At 40.2% G+C, this 26677-nt stretch overlaps 1 protein-coding gene across 2 annotated transcripts in view; it reads left to right on the forward strand.

The window, feature by feature from the left end:
- Positions 1-26677, forward strand: part of PDE4B (phosphodiesterase 4B) — a 246738-nt gene that overhangs the window by 54990 nt on the left and 165071 nt on the right. Inside the window, exon 1 of one of the 2 annotated variants that reach the window (XM_081867180.1) lies at positions 12310-12935. The exons of the other annotated variant lie outside the window; for it this stretch is intronic. Coding sequence (XP_081723306.1) covers positions 12700-12935 — 236 coding nt within the window. The 5' untranslated portion in view covers positions 12310-12699. Of the gene's footprint in view, positions 1-12309; positions 12936-26677 lie in introns of those variants that run through there. 2 annotated transcript variants of the gene reach the window in all.

Below are 26677 nucleotides of genomic sequence, written 5' to 3' on the forward strand. Positions count from 1 at the left end.
ACATCACATCCTGCCAACTGTGATTACCCATTATGAATAATAGAGCAGACGGTTAAATATTCTTTGATAAATATTCTAAACCAACTAGATTCAAACTTGCTGAGGAAGTTCTCATTGAGAGAACACCAGCTACAATTACACTAGCTCTTGCCTGCTTTATACTTCAAATAGTAATTTACATACACACACCACCACCACCACCACCACATGCATATGTTTTTGCCATACAGAAGAATATTCTTGGTGCAATAATAGCATTTAGTATTAGTTTCTGTTCCATGGCCTGAGGTTGCTTGTTGGGGAGTGGTGTGCATGTGTACGTTATGGCACACCATGTCAGCATGCCAGACATATTTAAGCCCATTATCTTCTCCATCTTCTGTTTTTTTAAGGAAGTAAAATGAGAGGAAGCCAGGGAGAAGCTTGGATTTGATATTGCTAAGGAACCCCTCTAAGTGCAAGTGATGGGTAAGATCTACAGTGGATCCCTTTGGGTAGCTACCCTGAATTTATATGTCACTTGATGTGATGTGGCTTATGACAATGGCTGGCATACACAACCATAGAAGCAAAGCTAGCTATCTGAGATAACTGAGCAAGGAATATGAAACCATGTAGGAAGACTGACCGCAGGAACTAGGCCAGAGGAGGAAGGATCCAGAGTCCTTTACTCAAGGTTTCCTGCAAGAGTTGCAGACTCCCCTGCTCCATTCTAAGGTTGCAAAGGGGAGCACCGAGGAAAGAAAAGGATACCATCCTGGGTGCACTGATTTACTTCAGATATACATGATCAACTTCCATTGAGGTCAGAATGGGAGAAGTTCTCGTGGATGGTGGAAATTTAGACGAACTTTCTCCAGTTGTCAGAAATGGCTAGGCCCAAGAAACAAGGTCTGTGTGAGTGACATGGACCCTTTAGCGCAGTTTAGGTATTACTATTCTGCAACCATTTGGAAGTACAGTTATAACTTGGTTCCATACAGCACATAATATACTGTCATTTTTACCATTACAGTCAATAAATTACATTCATATTTGCTGTTTACCTATTTATTATTTGTACTTAAAACCATGGGTTGGTTTTTTAAAAATTAAAACCCCAAACAACTAATGCAAAATAACAAAACAGAAGCTCAGATCCATGTTTGTCAACAACGGGAATGATTGAAGCCATTTTTTACTTAGAAGTAACTCCCTACTTTCTAGAAAGTATATTTGAAACTATTTCCTTTAATGACCAATTGTCTCCCTGGTGGTTGGAGTTTAACACTCCTTATATAGCTAAAATTGCCTTTCCTTTCCTTTTTCTGAACTGGCTTTCTTTAAGCTCCTGCTCTCAGTTGTTTAAGGATTGTCAATCCCCACCATTTTTTCATCCTCATTTATTTATTTGCATACTTTTGTAAAACCAAGTAATAAAAATTATCACTAGCCATTGTGCCCCTGCTGTTCCCTTCCTCAGTAGCAGCAAATTGTAGCGGTTAAGATGAGATGGTGCCAACACTATACATGCTTCTGGGTAGCATGGTTCAGCCCCTAAGGATTCCCAGTTTTCCTCATGTGGAACCTTGTGTATAAATGAAACTGAACATTTTGGTTTCCTCCAGCAGCTAACTGCGCAGTCCCTTTCTCTTCTAGCCCTTCTTGCACTGCTCCAAGCAATGGTATGCATGTCTGTCATTTTACCTGTCCACAGTGTATAGGCTGGTTCTGCAGTTGTGTTGTAGATTCTAAAAAGTCACCACAAATCAGCTCTGAAAAGACATGCAAGTATTTGACAGTGATGTGGCCTGGATATTCTGTAGAAAGGGAACCAATAAAGGATGGCAATTCTACACAAAACAAAAGGGTAAATTAAATCCAGGATTAGGGGTCAGATGGATTCTTGAGATGGGATGTGGTATGTTTTTATGTCTTTGTCATTTTGTTCCCCCTGGCCTGGAAGGACTATCAAGCTTTCCAGGTCAAGCTGAATCTTTACCACTCAGCTGTATCTGACTTGCTTCAAAACTTAATTTTTGACTTCAGTTTCCTGACTCTTCGTACAGCAGCTGCCTAAGGGGCAGAGGATTGATCATTCTCATGATTCATGAAATCTAAAAGACTCATGCTTTAATTAAAAGTAACTTCAGTTTATCATAAGAAGGGAGTAGATAGAACAAACTACCTGATTTTGGCATGCATCTTTTCTGCAACAGCCTGTTCTTAGAAGATGTCCACTAAAAGAGTGATGCATCTTCATGGTTGTTAAATAAACCTGAAGTTTTGTCCAGCCATCAGAGACACTTCAAAGACTTGAGTGGGATTAGTTATGTGGGATGTGTACTTTAATCAACTTGAAATCCCAGTTCTGTGGTGGGCTAATGTTTGCTGTGGGGAATAATAATTTGCATTCTTATGGATTGATAATTTCTCCCTTTTGAGCAATCAAACCTTGTTTTCACTGAATCATACAGTTTATAACTATTCATGTACTGCAGTTTTTGGTTAGCCCACCATCTTGGAAATGTCAAGCAAAAGATGAGGAAGGTCCTCAAAATATGTTGCCTGTTTTTAAAAGAGCTTTTCAGAGGCTGGCTTCTGGAAGCATTCAGCTGTGAAGTAGCAGATGTTGCAAACAAGCTGTGGGATGAGGAGAGTGGGAGAATTCTTTCTCACAAAATACAAGAAAATGGGTTCCGCTTGTTCTACAAATAGTCCTCCTTCAACCAAAATCTATTTGCATCAGGATAATATTGCTCATAGTCATCCCCCCCATCCTCAGCACCAACCCCTTTTTCTTACTCTGAATTAAACATTCTACAGGAAATATTTCAGGTACACCAAAAAGATTTTGCTGTACAACTTTTTGTCTAATTAACAAGGCTCTCCTAGTTATTTCTATTTTCCCTGGACCCAGAGCATTGTAGCAGAGCATGGTTGACATCCTGCACATTTTAGAAAAGGGTCGATCATCATGTTTATGTGAGGTACTCATATATGACAGCACAGACACTTGCAAAGCTTTGTGAAATAATGCAGGATGATTTACCACACACTGCTGATTACAAAGAAATGAACGGTCTGCCAGCCAACTATACATGCTTCTTGTGAAGGTTGTTTCCAAAGTGTGCAGTAAGCCTTTATAACTGCAGAAGCATTTGTAGCTGCCTTACTCCTTATTCTCCTCCTGGAATTAGTACTGTTTCACTTCTGTAGTGTCAGCACACACAGTTCTGAAATTTAACTATGGCATATTTCTTTTCCTCTTGATTGCACATAATGACGCTCCAAGCTGAGAAAACCATGTTTTTCTTCATTCACTTGGTAAATATTTTTGATATATCCTCAGTGCCAAGCAAGCCATATATGCACAGTTCTGGATTGGTAATTTCCATCTACTAATACTCCCTCTGATTTACTATACTGGCATCCTTTAAGGAATAATATTGTAGCTGATGGATACAGAGATTTCTTTGCATTTTCTTTGTTTCAAGTTTGCATTATCAGGTTTTCCCCCAACTGCTAGATTGTCACAGGTAACTGCTTATCTTCCTTTTCATCAGAAATAATAAAAAACCTTCTATATATAATTGTCTACCATGGTACCCAAGACACTCTAGTTGTCAACCGAGTGTTTGAACAAGAAACTGATTGAAGTGCAGGGCAATTTTTTATGCTGCCTTAGAAGGGACAGAATCTGATTCACTTAACCTTAATTGCAGAGGCTCTGCTGGGCTAGTGAAAGTAAACAGCAGCTAAATGTAATTTTGGCTATCGCTGCAGGCAGATATTATTCCACATACTGTATACCCAGAAGAAATCTGCTGAGCAGAGAGATGCTGTCAGTGGGCTCCCCCTGCCCACACAGCTAGGTAGGTGTTACCTATAAACATAATTATAGGTAAAGGTAAAGGTACCCCTGCCCGTAGGGGCCAGTTGTGTCCGACTCTAGGGTTGTGCGCTCATCTCACTTAAGAGGCCAGGAGCCAGCGCTGTCCGAAGACACTTCCGGGTCACGTGGCAGCGTGATGAAGCTGCTCTGGCGAGCCAGCACCAGCGCAGCACACGGAAACACCTTCCCGCTATAAAGCGGTTTCTATTTATCTACTTGCACTTAAGGGTGCTTTCGAACTGCTAGGTGGGCAGGAGGTGGGACCGAAAGACGGGAGCTCACCCCGCTGCGGGGATTCGAACCGCCGACCATACGATCGGCAAGTCCTAGGCACTGAGGTTTTACCCACAGCGCCACCCGCGTCCTGTAAACATAATTATAGGTAGCACCTATTCAAAACCAATAGTGTATAAGATGGTAGTAATGATAATCATAATTCTGCAAACTGCCTCGCAGTCTTTCTCATCTTCACCATAGACCTTTGAGAAGTGGAACAGCACTGGGTGTGAGCTGACTTGCTGAAGACCACCCAGATACTGGACCCAATCCGTGCAAGTTGAATTCCAGCCATATTTTCTCTCAGCGTTCGTTGCAAGCAATTGCTTGTACTAAAAGCTGGCATTGCTTTGCAAAATAGAAACATCGTTTGAATGGAATTTTCCAAAGTTTCCTTTCTGGTTTTGGGTGATGTGGGGGAGCTAGTGTTATCTTATCTATAATTTGTTTGAAATCACCCTCTTTTTTTAGTTGACAGGGTTAGCATTATCTTTTGGCTTTTAGAGAACATTGTGCTAAGAGATTCCTAGCAGCTGTTATATGAAGTTTTCCTTTCTTTTGGTTTGACTCATTGTTGCTAATCCCTCTTAGATGGTACAATGACCTAAGTGACAGAAAGAGGAGCCTTGTAACTAATTTTATCCAAATAATGTGCTTTCATGGAATGTACCTTCTGGAAGAAGCACCCAATTACTCTGCCATCAGTATTGTAAAGAGTCAATGAAACCTCCCATCTTTCCCCAGCAAGGCATACAAAATGCTTCAATGTTGTGCTCTGCCACACCAATATAGCATGATACTTTTGACTTATAACTATGCAGATAGTGGGAGAGCTTTTAATGTTGAGAATCTTAAGTAGAATTCATAGTTGTTGATAATTCTATGGCGATAATAACCAAAATATGAAAATCTAATTGGATCAAATTTTATTGTGAAATTTGCTGGTTGCTTTTGAAGATGCTAATCCTGTGAAAAATCAGAAGGATAACTGCAGTGGTTTTCCCCCAAAAGGATAGCTTGTTATAGTTTTAGGATGGATGAAAATGGACTTATTCTAGGCTATGTATACACTAATTAATTGTCAGCACAAAAAGGTAGTTTTCTTTAATTTGGCATCGTTCATGCTTGTCCTCAACATGCTTCTTTCAGTCTAGATTTATTCTGTTATCCACAAGGGTTGAAGTGGATACCTGAAAACCCTCCCATTGATTAGGTTATGCAGACTTTTCCCTTCTTCATATGCCCTTGGTTAATGAAGAATGAGGTGGCATTGCAGATTTGGTGTATGGCCATCCACAATGTAATTAGGAAGGTGTAGATACGCATACATTTGCCATCATCAAGACTGCTTACCTCCGTTTTCATCTGTTTCACAATAAGATTTTGTTTTTTGGGAGTGAAACCAGTTTCTCAAGAAGCAGTTGGGGAGGGGAGAGAAATGTGCAATAGATCTAAATTGTGTGCAGACTAGGGAGAAAAAAACAAGTCCTCCCTATCCATTGGTTCTAGGATAAAATGTTGTGTTTATACAGCTGAAGTGTTTTGCGGGCAATCGGCCTGAAAATTGCAGACACGAGAGAGAGGTACCACTGGGCAATAGACCTGCTAAATCGTAAATAAGTAGGCCCTGAGGCTTTTGTGTGAGGCATCTTTAAAGTAGTTAGGGTGTGTGTAGGATGGGAATTTGCCTTCCATGTAAAATAATTCCTTTCGATTATAACTTGGAGCTGTCATGTACAAAGGAGATCCTCCCTGCCACTCCTGGGATGGGGAGGTCTTGGCATAAGCTTAGAACAGAAGTTTCACTCTTGCAGAACTCCCCCCTCTTCCCAAAGCACTGGGATTGGGGAGTACTGGTGAAAACATTCCACCTGGGCTCTTCCTCTGCACCCCCTCTCCACTTTGATGTTTGCTCTCTCTTCCACCAGCATCTCAGCCTGGCATTAGGGTAAGCTTACAGATGCTATTTTCCTTGCAGAAGATACTTCTCTGCAGTATTGTTTATCTGAAGGAGTGTCTCCACCCCCATCGTTCTGCCCGGACACTGAGGTCCAGCGCCAAAAGCCTTCTGGTGGTTCCCTCACTGAGAGAAGCCAAGTAACAGGGAACCAGGCAGAAGGCTTTCTCGGTAGTGGCACCTGCCCTGTGGAACGCCCTCCCACCAGATGTCAAAGAGAACAACAACTACCAAACTTTTAGAAGACATCTGAAGGCAGCCCTGTTTAGGGAAGCTTTTAATGTTTGATATTTGATATATTACTGTATTTTAATATTTGGTTGGAAGACACCCAGAGTGGCTGGGGAAGCCCAGCCAGATGGGCGGGGTATATATAAATTATTATTACAGTGGTACCTCGCAAGACGAATGCCTCGTAAGATGAAAAACTCGCAAGACGAAAGAGTTTTTCGTTTTTTGAGTTGTTTCGCAAGACGGATTTCCCTATGGGCTTGATTCACAAGACAGAAACGTCTTGCAAGTTTGTTTCCTTTGTCTTGCAAGTTTTTTCCTTTTTCTTGAAACCGTGCATTCAGGGGGTGCAGTTGCGACTTGACTTCGAGGAGCAACTCATAGCACGCGGTGTGGTAGCCTTTTTGAGGTTTTTGAAGACTGGTGATTTTTGAAGCTTTTCCAAAATCCGTGCTTCGCAAGACGAAAAAAATCGCAAGATGAAAAAACTTGCAGAACGAATTAATTTCGTCTTGCGAGGTACCACTGTATTATTATTATTATTATTATTATTATTATTATTATTATTATTTCTTTTTGGATTACAGAGGAGCTCCAAACTGCTTCTACTTGTTTCTGTTTCTACTTGTGCTTCCTTGTAGAGATCCCACATCACCTTTGACAAACCCAAAATACTCATGAGGGATCTCACTTCACCTTGTGATTCAGGATGAGTCCAAATCTGATTTGCATTCCTACTTTTGGCTATAATTCCATTCCATTTCACATTAATCTGCAAAATTAAATCTTCTCAAAAAAAAATAAAAATTCTTGGGCTGCATGTTTCCTCACAAAATATGTGTGTGTATTTTGATGGTTTTAAATTGCTGATACCTGCGTTGCACCATTTGGAGAAGTGGATAAGCCAGACCTGATCCACCCTTTAATTTTGATCTATGTGGTCCATGCTATTTATAAAGGAATTTGAGAATATCATATTCCTGAAACATCTCCAAAGAGGGTACCATTTTCCTGCCTCCATTATCTGAGTACTATTTAAAAACAGATTCCAGTTTCTGAGCAAGAAGAAACTATTCTGCTTTCATTGTGAAAAAAAATGTTTTATGAGCTAGTTGCTTGTTTTCTTTTCCTTATGGATTCTTTCATCAGTAAAATTAGGAGGTGGCATTATTAAGGCCTTACCATGGAGCCTTTCTGCTGAGTAGCATTAACAGTTGTAAACCTAATTAATTTGTTCCTTTTCAAGGCATGGCAATGCTTTCCTTATCTGCAAAACAGATAAGCCACCAACTCACACATTATGACATAGGTGCTTGTTTTCTCTCTCGATACAAGCTTTAATGCCCATTTCTGAAAAAGTAACAAGCTGGGAATATAATAGCTTTTTCAACATGATCTGAACGACTGAGGGAACTAAAAACCGTGACAGTCACCACTATATAGAGAAGCGCCAGAAAGATATGCAAAATTAGGTGTTTGCTTCTAAATTGAAACACAGCCCTGAAATGAGATTACACTGATTATAAGAGTTAAATGGATAGATCAGAAGCCTGGTGGGAATGGCATCCTAGTTCTGCTATGTCTGAGATGTAGCTCATATGTGGGAATGAATGTCTTGTGTGTATTACAGTGGTACCTTGGGTTAAGTACTTAATTCGTTCCGGAGGTCCGTACTTAAACTGAAACTGTTCTTAACCTGAAGCACCACTTTAGCTAATGGGGCCTCCTTCTGCTGCCGCTGTGCCGCCGGAGCACAATTTCTGTTCTCATCCTGAAGCAAAGTTCTTAACCTGAAGGACTATTTCTGGGTCTGTAACCTGAAGCGTAACCCGAGGTACCACTGTATAGCCTCAGCACTCTAAACACAATTAATCCCTCTCTCCTCCTTACCCTGAACTTTAAGGTAGGACTGGTGAACTGCTGGCCCTCCCAACCAAAGCTTTTGAAAAGGGCTACCCTTCTTCCTATTTTGCCAGCAGTGGTGAGTAACATTGGAGAGGGCATGGTTTTCTTCAGCTGATTCTCTTACACCCTCTGAGCTTCCCAGTTGTGTTCTTCTACTTCCTCCCCTGACTTCTGAGACCCTGTGACATGGTGCTTACTGCAGATCTTCCAAATTCTCCCAAAGCAATTTTTTTTTTTTTTTTGCAACACTGCTCTCATGTGTGGTCTGGGAAGAAGAGGTGAAATGTAAGGGGAGGTTGGTTGATATAAGTATTTCCTCCCTTCCCCTGCCACATGTTTAACCCCTTATTTGCAAATCACAAATGAAAGAGGAAGCATTGCTTCCTGCTTGGTCTGGCTCAAATATATGGGAGAAAGTCAGTGTGTGTGGAATGCAGGTTGGCTGGGGTGGGTGAATGAGAGTGAGGGGCAGCTTCCTGCTCAGCCCTTTAAGCTGAGCTGCCTGGAGATGAGCCCAAGAAAGGCGCTCCCTTCCTGTCCTAGGACTCACCGCATGATCAATCTTCAGCCTTGGGGAATGATTTTTTTTTAAAAAATTGTTTAAGTAAGGGCTGGAAGGGGAGCGATGGGCAATTCCTGTGACTCATGGATGGCTTCATTGTAGTGGCCAAAGAAGGTCTTGTCGTCACTTTATCTGATTTCAAATACCACTAGTAGTGATTAGTGGTGGCATCTTTGCAAAATCCCCCATTGGAGGCAGCAGTGAGGAATTTGGGACACCGTTCCTTTGTGTCTAGACTGAATGTAGGGCAGTCATGCACAATTTGGCCATGCCTTAAGAATGTGGGTTAAACCACAGAGCCTAGGGCTTGCCAATCAGAAGGTTAGCGGTTCAAATCCCCGCGATGGGGTGAGCGTCCGTTGCTCGGCCCCAGCTCCTGCCAACCTAGCAGTTCGAAAGCATGTCAAAGTGCAAGTAGGTACCACTCCGGCAGGAAGGTAAACGGCGTTTCCATGCACTGCTCTGGTTCGCCAGAAGCGGCTTAGTCATGCTGGTCACATGACCTGGAAGCTGTACGCCGGCTCCCTCGGCCAATAAAGCGAGATGAGCACCACAACCCCAGAGTTGGCCATGACTGGACCTAATGATCCCCTTTACCTTTACCTAAGGTTTTGCCTTGGTTTGAAAATGCTATTCTTCTGTCAGATGTGTATTATGTGTAAAACGTTAGTATTACTCTTTCTAAGTGTAATATTGCACAATACATTAAATAACTATCCCCCCCCCAGCTTTATTCAAATTTAGCGCATTTGTCCTTCATTGGCTATCAGTGGAGGCAGAAAGAAGAGAATAATGTAAATGTTTGTCTATTGATCCACATATTGCATTTTCAACTAGCTAAATAGCTACTCATTTTCCATTGGTGTAAAAAAATGCATTGATAATGCAAAAAATACCCCCTGTGAGAAACCTTTTGCTGGTGAAAAGATACAACAATAGTGGCAGCTCAGGAAAGCACACTTATGTTTCTTCTGCATGTTTCCTGCTGCCTCCATATTTTTTATTTTCTTCATTGAACTCAAATTTAAATAATCGTCTGAAAAAAGTTGATTTTTATTTTGCAATTTTTGTGGTTACTAATGTGCACTCCCTGACATGTAGCATTATTATAATATAGGCTGAGAAGTATGGATCTCTCATTACAAAGTATGTCATTCCTTTTTTTTTTTTACACAGTGTAATGTTTGGGGAGGGGAATGGAATTAGATACAGATACAGAAAAAGATGGTGCTACTCATCTTTGTCTTGGGTTGTCCTTGTGGGAGGTACAGTCATACCTCAGGTTAAAGACGCTTTGGGTTAAATCTTTTCAGGTTGCGTCCCGCGGTGACCTGGAAGTAACAGAACAGGTTACTTCCGGGTTTCGCCGTATGCGCATACGCTCAAAATGATGTCACGCACATATGCAGAAGCTGCGAATCACGAATCGTGACCCACACAGACACGGGTTGCGTTCTGCCCAGGTTGTGAGCAGAGGTACCACTGTATTTGGGAACAGAGGAGTGGAGAACTTGTAGCCATCCATCTGCGCTTAGACTCCAACTCCCATCAGCCCCAGCCAACATGGCCAATGGGCAGGGTTGATGGGAATTGTAGTGTGGGAGGCCATTCCTGTCATAGAGTCCAACAGCAAGAGAAAAAGTTGCTGACACCATCGAACCGACATCTAAGACACTCCCCGCAGTGACTGATTATGACAGCTGCTCTATATTCTGTCAGGCTGTAACTGTTGGAGCATCATTTGCAGCACTGCCTAGTTTGTTTTTGTTGGGCTGTGCTTCAGGAAAGAGTGAAGTCCATATAACGCTATGCGAAGTTTGAGCAAAAACTGCATACAGTTTTTGCTTTGTTGTTGTTTAGTCGTTTAGTCATGTCCAAATCTTCGTGAGGCCATGGACCAGAGCACGCCAGGCACTCCTGTCTTCCACTGCCTCCCGCAGTTTGGTCAAACTCATGTTTGTAGCTTCGAGAACACTATCCAACCATCTCGTCCTCTGTTGTCTCCTTTTGCATCTGCCCTCGATCTTTCCCAGCATCAGGGTCTTTTCCAGGGAGTCTTCTCTTCTCATGAGGTGGCCAAAGTATTGGAGCCTCAGCTTCAGGATCTGTCCTTCCAGTGAGCACTCAGGGCTGATTTCCTTCAGAATGGATAGGTTAGATCTTCTTGTGCTAGTAGCTGGCAACTACCAACAGCCGGATGGCGTGTTTGAAAGATAGGGTGTGACATCCACACACACACACACACACACACACACACACACACACCAGGTCTTTACGGATATGGTAATATTCAGTAACGTGTCTTTCACAGTGTAGGGGGAGGGGAAACTTCCTGCAGTGTGATTAGAACACTGATTGTAATGTTGTTTTAATTAAAAAGTGCACATCAGCCAAGGAAAGCATTTGATGGCAAGAACAACACAAACTACATAGAAAGTACAAAACAATGAAATAACTTGTGTGAACAGCAAGCATCCCGCCCAACATTGTCTGCGCCCTATGGTGCTTCTTTTGCAAGAAAACATTGTGATCGCTAATAGAATCAAAGGTACAATAGAATGGGTATAGATAAGGGTCTAAACTCTAAAAGGGTCTAAAGAAGAGAATGAGGTTGACCAGGACCTATTGCAATAGAAATACCAGATTTAAGAAGCTGCAGAATCAGCTGGACACTCACCTTTCCTTTCACCTGTCTGAAGTTCTCCTTTAATAATTTTTAAAGCTATGTAGCCTTTTCAACTTACCTCTGCCAGATTTTATTTCGTTCTGTATTTCTGTATGCTGCCCCAATGTTTTATGAGAGAGCAGTATTTAAATACTTCTATAAATAGATAATTTAAGAAGCAGTGGCACCTTCTTCCTAAACAGTTCATAGTGACTATTTAACTCTCGTTTTTGTTTAGGGCTCAGGTGCGATTTCACCATAAAGCAACAGTGAGCGTGATCTTACCTTGCTGCTCTTGCTTTCCACAATAGCAGTGATTGCCACTTCCCAGGAGGCTCTTAAACTTTTATAGAAAATAAGATTGAGCAAAACTCTACCTATTTATTTGCTTTTGCTCCCCCCCATCCCTTGCGGGTTTAAAAAATGTTTTAATTTGCTGTCTATTGACTGTAGAGCCTTTGGATGAAGATCTTTATTTTCACATTCTGCTAATAATATGGTCAATTCTAGCCGTGCCTTTGTTTAGAGATCATGAGCTAGAGGCTCTTGGTGTGAGCACAAGATCTCTTCTGAAGCAGTCCGACTGATAAAGTGCCCTTTATGTATAGAATAAGGAAGGGCAAACTTGCATCCACTTGTCAAAATAAGTTGAACCAATAAGCATGTTGTAGGTGGAGCAACTGCCGTGTGGGCTGAGAGCAAATAATTCTGAATGAAAACCCTTTAAAATAAAACATGCTGGATTTCAAATAGCCAACGTGTAACAAGCAGGAAAATAAACTGTGTCATTTTTCAGAAAGGGGGGGAGGGAAGCAAAGTTTGTGTTGATCAGGTATTTTAAACCTAACATAATGTGGGAAAGGACTGATGGGGAGTCCTTATGCATTTTTCATGAGCTGGTATATGCAGCTGAATGAATTCAGCGAGTGTCACACCATGTAGCTTGCAGACAAACCACATCCACAAGGAGGCTACTGACACAGAAAGCACTCTGGCGCATTTTCAGAGGGAAAGCCAAGACTGATCAAGCTCTTTTCTGAAGGGATTGACTTATCTGTTCTTCGATTATGCTGCTGTTGCATTAGGCAGCCTTTTCATTCAGACCTCAGCTGGCTGAATGACTGGCACGGAGCTTCTCGATTTATCAGCATTTGAATCTGCAGCAATGTCTCTGGGCTGTGCTATTGTTGTGTTTTCTGAATGGTGAAAGCTAACACAACATCCAAGCTATGACAGCAAAAGATTCTTCTAAGGAACTTGCTGCTCCAGAGACGGAGATTTACATAAAGACTTTCAAAGAACAAATGCATTTGGAACTCGAGCTTCCCAGAGTGCCGGGGAACAGACCCACCTCTCCAAAAATCTCCCCCCGCAGCTCTCCAAGGAACTCTCCATGCTTTTTCAGAAAGTTGCTGGTGAATAAAAGCATCCGTCAACGGCGACGTTTTACAGTGGCACATACGTGGTAAGGCTACCTTGATATTAATATCTATTTAAAAGGGTGTTTGTGGCTTTGCTTTCTACACTTTTTTTTTAAAAAAAGAAAGCCTGTTATCTGTTTACAGTACCTGCTGCAATAGTCAAATTATGTATATTTACATTATTTCTGCAACTGTCCTCCACGTCATGTTTTTCAAAGCAAACAATATGTTGCTCATGAGGATTCTAGTTAAGCTTTGCTAAATGTGACTTTCAGAATATATCTTTTCCAAGCAGTCTGCCCCAGTGTTGAGAATCTTATCCTGCAATGGATTGTTTTTGGAACCTTACGCTCCAATGTAAAAGACTATGATGTGCTAGAATTTTGACATGACTGTCATTTGACTGTAGGGCAAAAATCTCCCTCTCACAAAGCATCTTCAAGAAAGGTCTAGCTGGCAGCCAGTTTTCTTAAACTGACAGTTTTTGCTTTTTCAGCCCTTTGTGTAGTGATGTAGCTGACGCTCTGATCTGGAATTTGTTATCACAGAAAATAAGTAGGAAATTGTTCTATTGATCATGGTAGAGAAAATAATAAAGGATTAGGAACCTGATTAGATTTGATTAATCTGTGCTGTGGCTTTTCTCTTCCTGACATGAACTCTGGATATGTTTCATGGATATGCACCTAGTTCCCGCATTTTTAGGTATATGTTTGATTAACATTCCCAAGTATGTTGTAACTTGATTGTCATGTCTATAAACATATTTGTTGATACCTAATTTATAAACTAAGGTGGGATGAGGGCTAGGTGGTGACAAAAAATTGTATGTGCTATATAAGTATGTATACATATATGAAATATACCTATTGCCTTTGATAATTTCATCTACTTACAGTGCAGGGGGGAAATCATTTAAAATATTTTAGTTTATATTTGTGTTAGGAAAATGCTTACTGATGCATTAAAACAATAACTTGCTAAAAAGGAGCTTTCCTTCTCTTTTTGGCATTTGTTTATAGCAAATGAACAGCTGTAGCAGCTGTTTTGAATATTGACCAATACAAGTACATTGGGAAAAGGAAGCCTGATGCCACATGACCACAGATTGAAGCCAATATATTCATAATAGACAAAACATAGGGAAAAGCAATGGGAGTACTTTTCAGGCAGCATGTTATTATAAATCAAATTATCTTGGAATGTATCCTTCTTTGGGGCTTACCATACCAAAAAGAAATGTCATAGAATTCAATTTTCTCATGGTTCGAAATTAACTGCACGAGTCAGTTCTGTGTAGTTCACTGTCCTAATATCTTAGCTATCCGTTTGCCAGTGCTGCAGTTAGAGTATGGTTTGTTTCACTTGGTCTGAAGACACTATCCGGCTTAGAGACAGTACAAATGGGTTATTGGAAGGATGATGAGAAAGAGGTCAGTCAAATACGTCAGCAGATATATGGGCAGCTGGGCATTTAATAGCACTGTAGATAGATTCTGGGAAAAGATTTCCACTTGTTTTCTCTTCAGATTGTTAAACAGTGACAGAGTGATAAAAATAAAGATGGTACACTCTTCATCTCTCTGTATCTGGCAGAAGCAGCAGAGCACTTGGTAGTGTTCCTTATTTTTATTACATCTGATATATGTTGACCACAAAGAAGGCCAATGGGAAACAACGCTGCTTGACCAGTATTGTTGGAATCCCAGGTGACAGCTGTGCCAAGAGCACTTTTGATTGGTTCCAGCTGATTCACTGGCTATGCCTGGTGCTGGAAAATAGAGACCAGGCTGCTGTCATTAAAGTTTTGGTGGTTTCTAGGTGAGATGGTGGTTATGCACTTCATGTGAAACTGCCCTTGAAGACAGTTCAGAAACCTTAGCTAGAGCAAAATGTGCTGACCCAGCTGTTTATCCAGTATAGACCAAGGCTCTCACAGCGCATAATTCATAGTGCTAGTTCTTAACTTTGAAGCCCTAAAGGCTCTAAAGTTCTGATTACCTCATCAGATGTCTCCTTCCATATGAGCCCATGCAACAGTTACTCTCTGACATGACTCTTCTGAGGATTTCATCTCATGGGGAATCGAAATGCCCTTCCTTCAGGGAGTGTGAGCTGTTCTGCGGTAAGCAGCCCTGCAGAACTCTATGCAGCCCTATGGCAGTTGTGGACCTCTCTCGTCTGAAGGATGTTTGTAAAGCCCCTGTCCTGCTGGCTTTGTACGAAGAAATGCAAAGTGGGTTGCATTTTCCATTGGCCTTTTGCATTACTTATACTCGTTCCCTACCTATGAACCAATCTTCATTCGATATGGGAGGTGGTCATGATTAGATTGTTGGGTACTGGCACCCTTGGTCCTTCAACTACTGTGTTGTTGCAAGACCTGTGAAGCCATTTCAGGTTCCTCTCCAGTTTCTGTGGTGCAGCCTCCTAAGCAGAAGAATCTCAATAAAGGTGAAATACTTGCCTCTCTGCTGTTGCTGTTTCTTTTTCTGTCCATATCCTTTGTGGGGTCCAAGCAGAGCAGCTTATGTATGCAGGCTAACAGAGGGCCAAACATCTGGACGCTTTCTGGGTATGGCAAGCCTTCTATGGAAGCACCATATCTGGTACAGTATAGAGTTCTGTGACTGGGACAGCCATGGTATAGTTCAAGAGACTTGGTGCAGGTACTGGTTGTGTGCAGTGAGGCTTATGTGCCATGGGCCAGGGTAGGAAGCTGTGTTGAACCTAATATTTAATGATATGAGTTACTTTTCTTGTTCTTAAAATGTGGTCCTAAACTACTGGATAAATAGATTTGTTAATAAACTTATTTCTTATTCTGGACTGCCCAACTGTTTCCTGCTGCTTCTTTTGGCTACTTAAAGGATTTTGGTTATAGTTGATGGCATATTTTAATGTTGCATAAGCTGTAGCACTGCAATAGCTTTCACAGAAACATTTCCATTAACCTCCTGATAATTACTCAGGAGTGTGCTTATGCAGGTTTGCAGCTGCTTTATAAAGAGATGGCAGTAACTTCAAACACTTAAATGTCTTTTTTGTTTTACATGTGTTTATATTGTGAGAGGAGAATGTAAACATGTGTAAATCGTGTACTTGCAAATTACATTATCCTTGTCCCTGCTTTCAGAGGCAGACATTCGGAACATAACATAATACCTTCTAAAATGGACAAATGCTGTGTTTTTGTCTTTCATTTTGGATGGGTCTGAGTGTCTTGCTTGATGGTTAATTAGTACGGTTGCTGTATTTTGATAGTATTAGCATTCGCTGCAAGCCTAGTGAACGCTGAATTTGTATGTACACAAATGGTGACATTTATTAATCTGCCAAACAATCTGTAGTACTACTTGTATTTGCAAATAAGAGAATTCTACCTACTCACCCACTAGAACAAATGGTTTGGAAGTTGTTTTGTGAAGCTTGTAGAATCACAAGAATCTAGATTTTTACATTAAATTTCAGCCTCATGGCTGCATCAGCCTCTAATATGGCTTTCAGTGTTTTATTTTTATGAGGTCTTTCAGCTCTAATGATCCGAGGACAGCTAACAAAGTACTGTATAAGAGCAGAAAAGTTTTAATATAAAGTATTAAAACAATAAATTCAAGTAATCACAAAAATAGTGGCAGAAACAGTGGAAGCAAAACATTAAAAATTATAGCAGTAAAATAAAATAAAACCAGATTCAAGTCCCCAAGGTTTTAAAAGCTCTGGCAAAATAAGGTTTTAAAATACATGAGGTGAACTTCCCTGGGGAAGACATCCAACAGATGTCACAGTCAAGAAGAGCCTCTGCTTGATGATAGCCGTTGTGAGCTTAAAGTATCTCCTCTGAAGAGAACCTTAAAATACAGCAGGTTCATTTGGGAGAAAGTGATCCACTAAGCGACACATACTGATGCTGCCAAAGTTCGTCATTCCCTGGCTTAGACTACAGATTTGCCCAGCCCATAATGTTTGAACGTATTGCAAAACAAAACCACTTTCCTGAGAAGTTTTTCTTTGCACAGAACTAGGATCTCCACACTAACTAAAGGGAAGCCAAGTGGAGGTGTGAACTCTTGTGAGCCAGGTTCCACTTGCACTCTCAGAAACGGCCCATCCTGCTAATGGTACATCCAACTAAAAAGCAATAGATAATACAGTACTGAGTCATCTTAGGCTTTATCATGTAACACCTCAACAGACAGAAGAACATCAGATGAAATGATCTGCCTACAGTCACTTGTCATTCATTGGAATGTTGGTTGCCTTTAACAGAATAACCGTCATGTTGCTGGTTGTGTAAGATTTCCCCCCTCCAAGGTTGCCCCATGTGCCATTCTTTATTAACAATGTAAATAATTACTTATATTGATATGCAGTGGACTCATGGCAATGCATTTATTATTTGAACCCCCTTTTTCTTTTTCTCATTTTTTTGAAATCTGGAGGAATATATGCCAGGACGTTAGTAGTTATGGGGTATGGTTGATGTGCCAATCATATATGTGCATATACCCATTAAAATATAACAGTATATCATTGTTTGGGCAGCTGTGAGAATATGGTGCGAGGAGGATGAATACCTTTGTAGATTTGTACACTTATTCAACAAAGCATCAAAATCCTTTAAGTTAGGCTGTGTTCCTTCTGCTGCTCAAATTTATATCCAGGTGTGCTACAACAATAATTGCTTTGCTTTACTTTATTGCTTGCTGTCGTGAGTTTTATGGCAAGACAAAGTGGTCATTTTGTGTGGGTCAAAAAAACAAACTACTAGTGCTGCTAGAGCAGTGTTTCTACAGCTTTTTTCTCTGGACAACACTTTCAGAATAAACATTTGCTCACCCCACACCTATTTTTTTTTTTTATTGATAAGAAATTCATTGTAAAACAAAAAGAAGCAATTCTTGGCAGTGCTTGATTTATAACACAGAACACAACTACTTTATAATACGATCGTGGGACATCCAGAAAGTATGAAACGATGCAGCTACATAAGAGCAGGAATCATTCCCAAAATATAATAATAAATGACTCTTCCATATATGTACCTTAAATATGTATACAAGCTCAATGAGTGGTGTGAGCTTGCTTTTGCCAGGTAATCTCATATATATTAGGTCTAATTTGAGACAAACAAACTCTCATCTCCTCTCATCTACAAAAATAAGCCTTTTTGTTTTCTGAACTTTCATATTTGTAAGAGTTGACAGAGTTTCTTGGGCCTGTTGCTGGTCTCAAATTGAATGAGTGTTCTCCAGCATTCTGTTCTAACAGCATTTTCTGGATCGCAACTAGGACTGTCCTCAGTATCACATGAAGCTCTTGCTCTCATCTTGAAAATTTATCTATCCAAATTCTGCAAATAACAACAACAATAATAATAATAAATTGATACTACACTACACCACACCACACCACACCACACCACACCACACCACTACACTGAGATGTTTAAATGTTTCTTTGATTGTCCTTGAATATTCCCAACACACATGCCATCCTCTCCTGTCACACCAGTGTGGCACATCACACCCTTTGGAAACCACTGCTAGAAGCTAGTTTGAACATTTCTCTAGTAGCGCTTAAATCAGTTGTGGACCTGGTTTGACCAGGGACCATGCATGCGTTCAGAGTGGGCAATGACAATTCCACTTCTCTGAAAACTGATCATCTATGCAAAGCTGCTGAGAAGAGATACTTCCAGACGGGTTGTTTTATCTTTATTCCCTACCCACCACAGTAAAGTACAGTCTTCATTCAAAACTTCATGCTGCTTAGTTCTGAAGAACAATGGTCTAAGTCAAATTACAAACAGCCTATATGCTCTCATTAGTTGCTCATGCTCAAAGTGTTTAAGAAATTAGTAGGTTTAATGAAATATGGTTAGTCTTACGTTTTTCATTGGTTTTTCATTCAGCATATGACTCCCAATCAAATCCACTTGTACCTTCATTCTAATTATTCTTTTTCATGCCTGATCTCTCTTGAGACTTAAAAGATGTGTTTACTGGGTCAGCTCTCTTTAACTCAGTGGGACTTATTGCTTGGTATAGATGTGTTTAGGATTGCAGCCTAAGGCAGAATTAAGTTGGATCTCCTGCTCAGATACCAGATCCTGTTGACATGAAGCCTATAAGGATAGTTTCTTTGCAAAGGGACATGTACAAGGATAGTAGTATCCTGTTGGTTTTGGAAGCTATGCTATACGATTTGTTTGCCTGCCTATGACAGTTATTCCAGTTAAAACGTCTAAAGAGTTTTCTCCACTATTCTTCTGCTGTCACTGAGCATGACTGGAGCTGAACACTGAAAATATGAGCATTTTTCTGAACGTTATGCCTTCCTGCTTAAAAGTGTTGCACAAAATGCGAAGCACAAAAATTGAAGCTAGCTTTGATTTAAGAACTTAGGAGCAATCTCATGTTGTCAAAGCAAGGTCTGAAGGTGCCCCAGTGGTGCCCCAGTTGTGGAAGTCCATTCCCAAACAACCTCACCTTCCCTTGCTCTGTTACCCTTTAGGTATCTGTCAGGTTAAGACGTTTTCGTTCTCTCGGGCATTTTAATGGCTTTCTACTGCCGTCTCCCTGATGTCCCTGAAAAGCTACTCACTAATGTTGAGGGACTCTTCAGACTGGCATTCTACGTACGAGGCCATGAAAATGCCATTGGAAGGGGAAACAATTAAATCCCAATGCATGCACAAAACCACAAATCATAGCATACAATTTTTAAACACAAAAGTAATATTTGAAAATGTGTTCCTAATAACCCTTACATAATGCCACCCATTAATCTTAACTCCTTGAAATGAACTTTACATTGCCTTAGAAGATGGATAGGGAACATTTTTAAGCCTAAGGGCCATATTCCTTTTTTGGGCAGCCTTTTGGGGGCCAGTGATGGGTGGGATCAGGGGCAAAAGTGGGCAGAGAAATGAATGTAAATTTGACCTTTGTACTGTAAAGTAGCTTCTACACAAACCCTTCCCTATCCCCCATCCAGACAAGCAAGAGCCATTATTAAGAGTTCAAGAGGCACATTCCACCCAGGCAAAAAATAAACAAACAAAAAAACACCACAAAGGAGGTTGTGAAGCAAGGCCAGGGAAGGTTGTGGGTGAGTCCCGTGGGACAGAGAGGTTGTATGTGTCTCCAGGCCTGAGGTTCCCCACCTCTGTTTTAGATGATGTATAATTTCTGATTTTGGAAAATTATGAGAGGAAGACTGTTCAGGGGCATAGGCTTTTCCTTTACATGCCCTTGTTCTCAAAACTGTTATGCAGGTTGTGTGCTTAAAGAATATAATATATTTGTTCAGTAAGTAGTTCAGTAAGCTAATAAATTCTGTGGAAGGTATGTCATTGTGCTTCGGTTCAAAACCCTCCCATTGGTAATTTGTTGGTAGTACTGAAGCTTCACAGAGTGCAGATAAAATGAGCAAATTGTGACCTCTTAAAATTCAGTACAAGGTAAGTGTCAGATCCTTATTTAGGCATGTGGATAAATGGGTCAGACTTACATGCTGAGTACTAGACAGCACCTAGGGATACTTTGCTGGATAATAGTCAAAGCATCTCTATCAAACCATGCATTGCATTCAGCTTTTCACTACAGCGTCTAAGCTCTGATGCTCATTAGTGCAGAATACATATTTAATTGCTGTAGGTGCCTCTAAAGTTGAGAATTTTTCTTGATATATTTTCAAAATCCAATCTTACAATTGCTACATGACAGAAACCAATATTGCAAGTATAACCCCATAGCAGTAATTAATTTATAAACTCTGTTTCTGGAGAATGAATGCAGATTTTTGTGTGTGTTAACTCTAAGTCTTCTGTGATGTAAACTGATTTCCTTGTAATTGTGATCCATAAACAAGTGGTGGTGGTTAATCCTTATGAACAAATTAAAATCTAGCTTTAGTAATCTTCATGGACTTTGCTGATAGTGATGCAAAGTTAAAATGGCATTTCTGGCAGCAAATAATACACTGCTTATATTATTATTTATTTTGCAGAGATAATAAGCTTAGATATGTTCAGGATTTCAGTAATGCTGTTCCTTCACATAGGCATTCAATCTGAAATCCTCTGGAAGCTTTCTGGAAACAGAAAAAAAAAACTGTATACAGGTAACTCATAAGTTACACACATTTAACTTACGTGTGTTCAGCTTTATACGCTTGGCAGTTTAAAAAAACGCCTGTTCAGGAGGTCCTCTAACCTTCTGGAGTAGACTTTAGGAGGATACACAGGCATATCCTCCAACATTTATCTGATGAAACTAGGGATGTCCTATTCCATAATGATGATTTTATTATTTATACCCCACACATCTTATTGGGTTGCCCCAGCCACTCTGGGAAGCTTCCAACATATATAAAAACATAATAAAACATTAAACATTTTTTAAAAAACCTTCCCTATACAGGATTACCTTCAGATGGCTCAGGGATCGGATAACTCCATGCCCTCCAACATTTCTCCAATGAAAATAGGGACATTCGAAGGAAAAATGGGACATTCCAGGATCAAATCAGAAACCAGGACAGCTTCTCTAAATCAGGGACGTCCCTGGAAAATAGGGACACTTGGAGGGTCTACACAGGGAGAGGAGAGGGAGGGGAAGTTCTGTTTCACAAATGGGAATCCTCGCTCTAACAGAACTTCTTTGGAGACTATTATTCTTAGGTGCCAGCATTGCATTGTCTTGAGTCTCTTCGGTTGGTAAAACTGTGGCATTTAGGCTAAAGCGAAGCTATGATCACATAAACCCAGCAAGAAGTACTAGACTTCTCTGTAGACATTTTTCAGGAGCAAATGCTGTGCAGTTCACACACAGACTTTATGTTCAGGAATATATTCCCATAAGAACTGTGCATAAACCTGATTCAGAGGAAGATCAAACACTGTTTTGATATGCTGTTCCTACACACTGTGGGGAAATTATGCAATGAGATAAGGCCAGTGTTTGTTTTTTCAAAAAATTCAAACCTGAGATCTCTTAAAAGATTCTGAATTGTGTCTTATTATGAATCTCTGAATTTGTTAGGACTAGGAACACTAAGTTTAGCAAAATGCTCCCAAGATGTATCACTGGAGAATTGCACATTGCAGTTCAGCTAAGTTTATTTTTATTTATTTTATTTAAAACATGAATAACCCACTTAATCTTTTTAAAAAAACCTTTTATGCTGTTTTTGGTAAGTAGTATATTTTCACTGCAGTATTTCCTCTGTCGTTTGTTTAAGCTGAAAAGACTAATGAATTGCAAATCTACTACACATTTTTATTAACACAGAACTGTATAAAATATTGAATGAAGTGCTTGCTCCTTACACAGTTGCATCATGATTGTACCATAATTAAAACCATTCCACAGCTATGCTGGCATACAAAAGAGACCCATCAAAATTCCCTAAAGGTCAGTCACCACACTTAATCATGCAAGAAGATAATAAATGAGAATAGGAGTGACTAAGCTGAAAGAGAGTAACTGAGAATAAAACCACAGTCGTTTAGTAGCTGAGTGTGATAAAATACATTTGATGTATGCTGGATGAGGGAGAGTTGTGATGTGGCACAGAGCAGCCTCCTCCAACCTGGTGCCCTCCTCCAACTGGTGTTTTTGACTACAACTCCCATCAGCCTCTGCCAGTGGAAGTGGTAGTCCAAAAGATCAAGGGGCAGCAGGCTGGAGAAGGCTGGAGGGTGAAGGAAAAGTTCTATCCCCCAGCCCAGCCTGTCACACTATGGCTGATTGGTTATCTCTGCCATGGCCCAACTATCAATGTTTCTAAGATCAGGCCTAGATCTTTGCCTAGGTAACAGTGACAGATGGAAGAATCTGTCCATTTACGTTTTCTCCATTTTTCATTGTTCCGATCTTAGATTCAGTTACACACATTTTGCAGCAATTTGCAGTATATTTATTTATTTTCAAAAGTCCTGGCAAGGAAACACATTTTAATATGCAGCTTTGGCTAATGTGCACATTTCTGCAAGAAAAATTTTCCCTGGTAGAATGCATCTTTGTATGTTATTTGCACTATTATCCTCTATTTTCTTTTTGTATACTTCCTCCTAATATATGCATTTTTGTAAACACTGTTTGGTTGGAAAACTATGTTGCAAAACTTGGATATGTGTGAATTTTGAAGGATGGTTGCATCTTGGTTCACATATTGTTCTGAAAAGTGTGAATTTGATAGAGTCAGCTTTAAATGCGTCTCTCACCCCTCTCCCCTTTTTAGAAATGAATCTCTCCCCCCCCCCCCATCCAACTCTAATAACAACTAGATTTTGTTCTTGGTGGTTCTTTTTTCTGGTTCTTGGGTTTTTAGTCCAAGAGTTGTTGTGGTTTTTTCTGCTCCCCTCTCCTCTTTGGATTTTGATCTGGTCCTGGGATCAACTTGCTTCCTTTGGATTTACATTTCTGTGATAGGTTCAGGTAGTCTCACTTCCGAAATTCTGCCTAGGTGTCTTTGGGATCTGCCTCAGCATGCCATGGTTCTCAGGTCCCAATCCATGCATCCAACTGCTTACAAGGAGCACTAACATATAACGTAAACTGCATTTTTTGGTTAAAATATTTCAAATTGCTAATCTTGTTTTCAGCTGTACATTATATACATTTTTATTGCTTGTTGACTTTGCCTGAAACCTCAGTTCTGCATGATTTAAAGCTGGTTTTTGTCTTTTTACAATATAAGCACAGTCGGTAGAGCATGAGACTCTTAATCTCAGGGTTGTAGGCGTTGGACTAGATGACCCTTGTGGTCCCTTCCAACTCTGCAGCTCTACGATTCTATGCATGTATAAGTTTCGCATACCTCCCAAGATTTTTCATCTTGTTTTTCTTTATTGTTGGCACATGTTTCCCTCCCTCCCTCCCTCCTTGAAAATCTCTAATTAACCTTTTTGTATTTCTTGCAAGCTTGATTTTTTAAAAAAATCCATTATTTCAGGTAACCCTTTGCTAAACTGCTAGAATTGAGCTGGGCAGATCGATTTGCCATGTTTGGGCTCTGTGCTGCTATTCTCAGAATCACTTGTATATACAGAGAGAGATAATCCCCTGGACATCATTGACTTTACCTCTTCTGAGGTTATACTAATGCAAGTTTTCTTGGCTGAATTTTGAAAGTTTTCTTTCCCACTATGCGCCTTAACAAATACAGAGAAATAGTATCTCTAAACACATTATCCAAGTAGATGGCTTTGGATTCCCTATTCTATTTTTTATTATTATTTCACAGTAGCCTTTTGTGAGACTGCGCAAGAAAGAGGGTATCAAAAGTTGAATAAAATATTTCTCCTTGTCTGTCCAGGCTGCCATAGGTCCCCCTTCAACTTGACAGGTTTCTTACTTACAGCCCAAGGTCATTGTTATGATGTTTGTGTCAGCCTTCTGCTTCAAGAAACCAGCACTGCAGGTAATTCTACATGCTAGCCTTTGCTAAGCAAGCAGCATCATTCGCAGGAAACTCACACATGGGCTGTGCCTTAACTTGTATATATGAGCCCCATTCTATTCTCAGCTCCCATGAAGGAATGGTAAAACAGGCGAGGAGGGGGTGCGAGCATGGAATGGAATGAAAAGACGTGGCTGGCTGGAACCCTGGGCAGAACCCATTCCTACGCTGCAATACAGTGGTACCTCGGGTTACATACGCTTCAGGTTACAGACTGCGCTAACCCAGAAATAGTGCTTCAGGTTAAGAACTTTGCTTCAGGATGAGAACAGAAGTTGTGCTCCGACGGCACAGCAGCAGCGGGAGGCCCCATTAGCTAAAGTGGTGCTTCAGGTTAAGAACAGTTTCAGGTTAAGTGTGGACCTTCGGAATGAATTAAATACTTAACCCGAGGTACCACTGTATTTTGTTCCAGGCCTCACTTTCTCAAAATCCTTGGCAAGTTTCAATTGTATATTCTAACTGTAGATGCTATTTATGCCAATATTCACTGTGAATTCCGGTATGTATTTTGTTCTGAGTTGAGGGGAACAGATGTTCTTCATGACTTGAGAACCAACAGGCTGCTGGTTTGGGTTGGCTTTAGCTCTGGATTTCCCAAGTTTCCTAAGTTTTATTGGGTGGGTGGGGCACACCAAAGCATAATTATAACAATATCATACCAGTATATATGATGATAATATATAGGTAGCATATACTACCTATATACTACTAGTTTTAGTAGTAAAACTAAATATTACTTCTTGATAGAGTAAAAAGAAAGAGGGGGAAGGAAGAGATGAATAATACTACTTTAAATAAGTATATAATTATAAACCATCTGTAAGGAAAAAAGATGCTTCTAATATGGCAAGGGATTTATTGCACCAAGAATGAAATAAAAAGTCTAAATTTAAAAATAAATCTATTGCTTTCAGTGTTATCTGACTGTTACCGTATATGTTAACTGATAGGGTTAACTGGTGGGGTTTGGGTGAGTGACCGTCCAATGCCGGCTTGTGCTGGCCTGAGTAGGGTGGAGAAAACAATATTGTTCTTTTTTTTGTCAGGTAGCTTTCCTTTTTTCTAAAATCCCCCCTTGATACTAGTAGGTTGGAATTAACTAACTCGGGTACAAGCTTGCCATAGTTGGAAACTTGCTTTTGGGATCCCTGAGAAGAATGGAGGAGCTTTGGATTAAAGGTGAGCAGATTGCTATCAGACAGCTTTTACACACACATACAACAAGGGCATGATTTCCTTCTGGTGGCAACCTCACACACCACATGAGATTCTACTGCAATGGAGGACCACTTCAAAGCATTTGAGGGTACAGGGAAGGCTGCTATTGGGCAGACTGTTTATTAAAAAAAAAATCCATGTAGAAACAGAATACCATGCTTGATAACTCAAAATTCAGCCATTATATCTTTAAGCCTTTTCCCACACTAAACATTTCTCAGTTTTCCTGTCCTTCACACACTGATTTGCTGTGAGACAAACTGAGATAGAATCCTACTAAGAAATCCTACTGCATATTATTCACCTGTTATCATCAGTGCAATGCAAGGTATATTTTTGTTAGATTCCACTCTTTTAGTGAAAGGCATTGAGGCATTATTTTTCCCCTTCTTCATAGAAAAAGAAACAAATGCTAAATGTGTTAATTGTAAGATTTCTAATGCTTCTGAATGTGCCAGAGGTGGGGAAACAAAAGCCACAGGTATCGTCAGTTAATCCTATGTGCGTTTTGAGCTGGGACTCTTTTATCAGAGGCAGAATAAAATCTGAGAAAAGCTTTCATTCATAAATAAATGCAGTCTTTTCTATTCTAGCCAAAGAAGTGCCTACTAACAGATCATAGACTAAAGATCTGGATAGATTTGGAAATTAATTATGTAGCATCTGGTTCTAATAAAATAAAGGATGTGGCTATGATAATTAGGGATAATTGTTACTTAGTTATAGAGGGGGAAACTGATAGAGAAGGGAGATTAATTTTTAACTTAGCATATGCTGTGAAGCCACAAGAGTGTACATAAAGGAAAAAATGTTCTATTGAACAAAGAAATGCCAGAGGTCCATTTCAGACACAATTATTTTCAATTCCTCTCCTAAACATAACTAATATGTTTGGATGTGAGAATTACATCTGTCAGGTAGGATTGAGACAGGATAGATATAGAAAACCTTCCAAAGGCCCGGTGTTTCATGGAAAGCTGTTGTCACCTGAAGAAAATCTATGCAACATTTGCAGAATCCTGACATTCTCAGTATGCTAATAAAACTTAGTTTTGGCCATCTTCTGATTAACCTTTTAACATGCTTGACAATGTAA

Source organism: Podarcis erhardii, assembly GCF_964252035.2.
Source record: "Podarcis erhardii genome assembly, chromosome: 6".
Classification (NCBI taxonomy): Eukaryota; Metazoa; Chordata; class Lepidosauria; order Squamata; family Lacertidae; genus Podarcis; species Podarcis erhardii.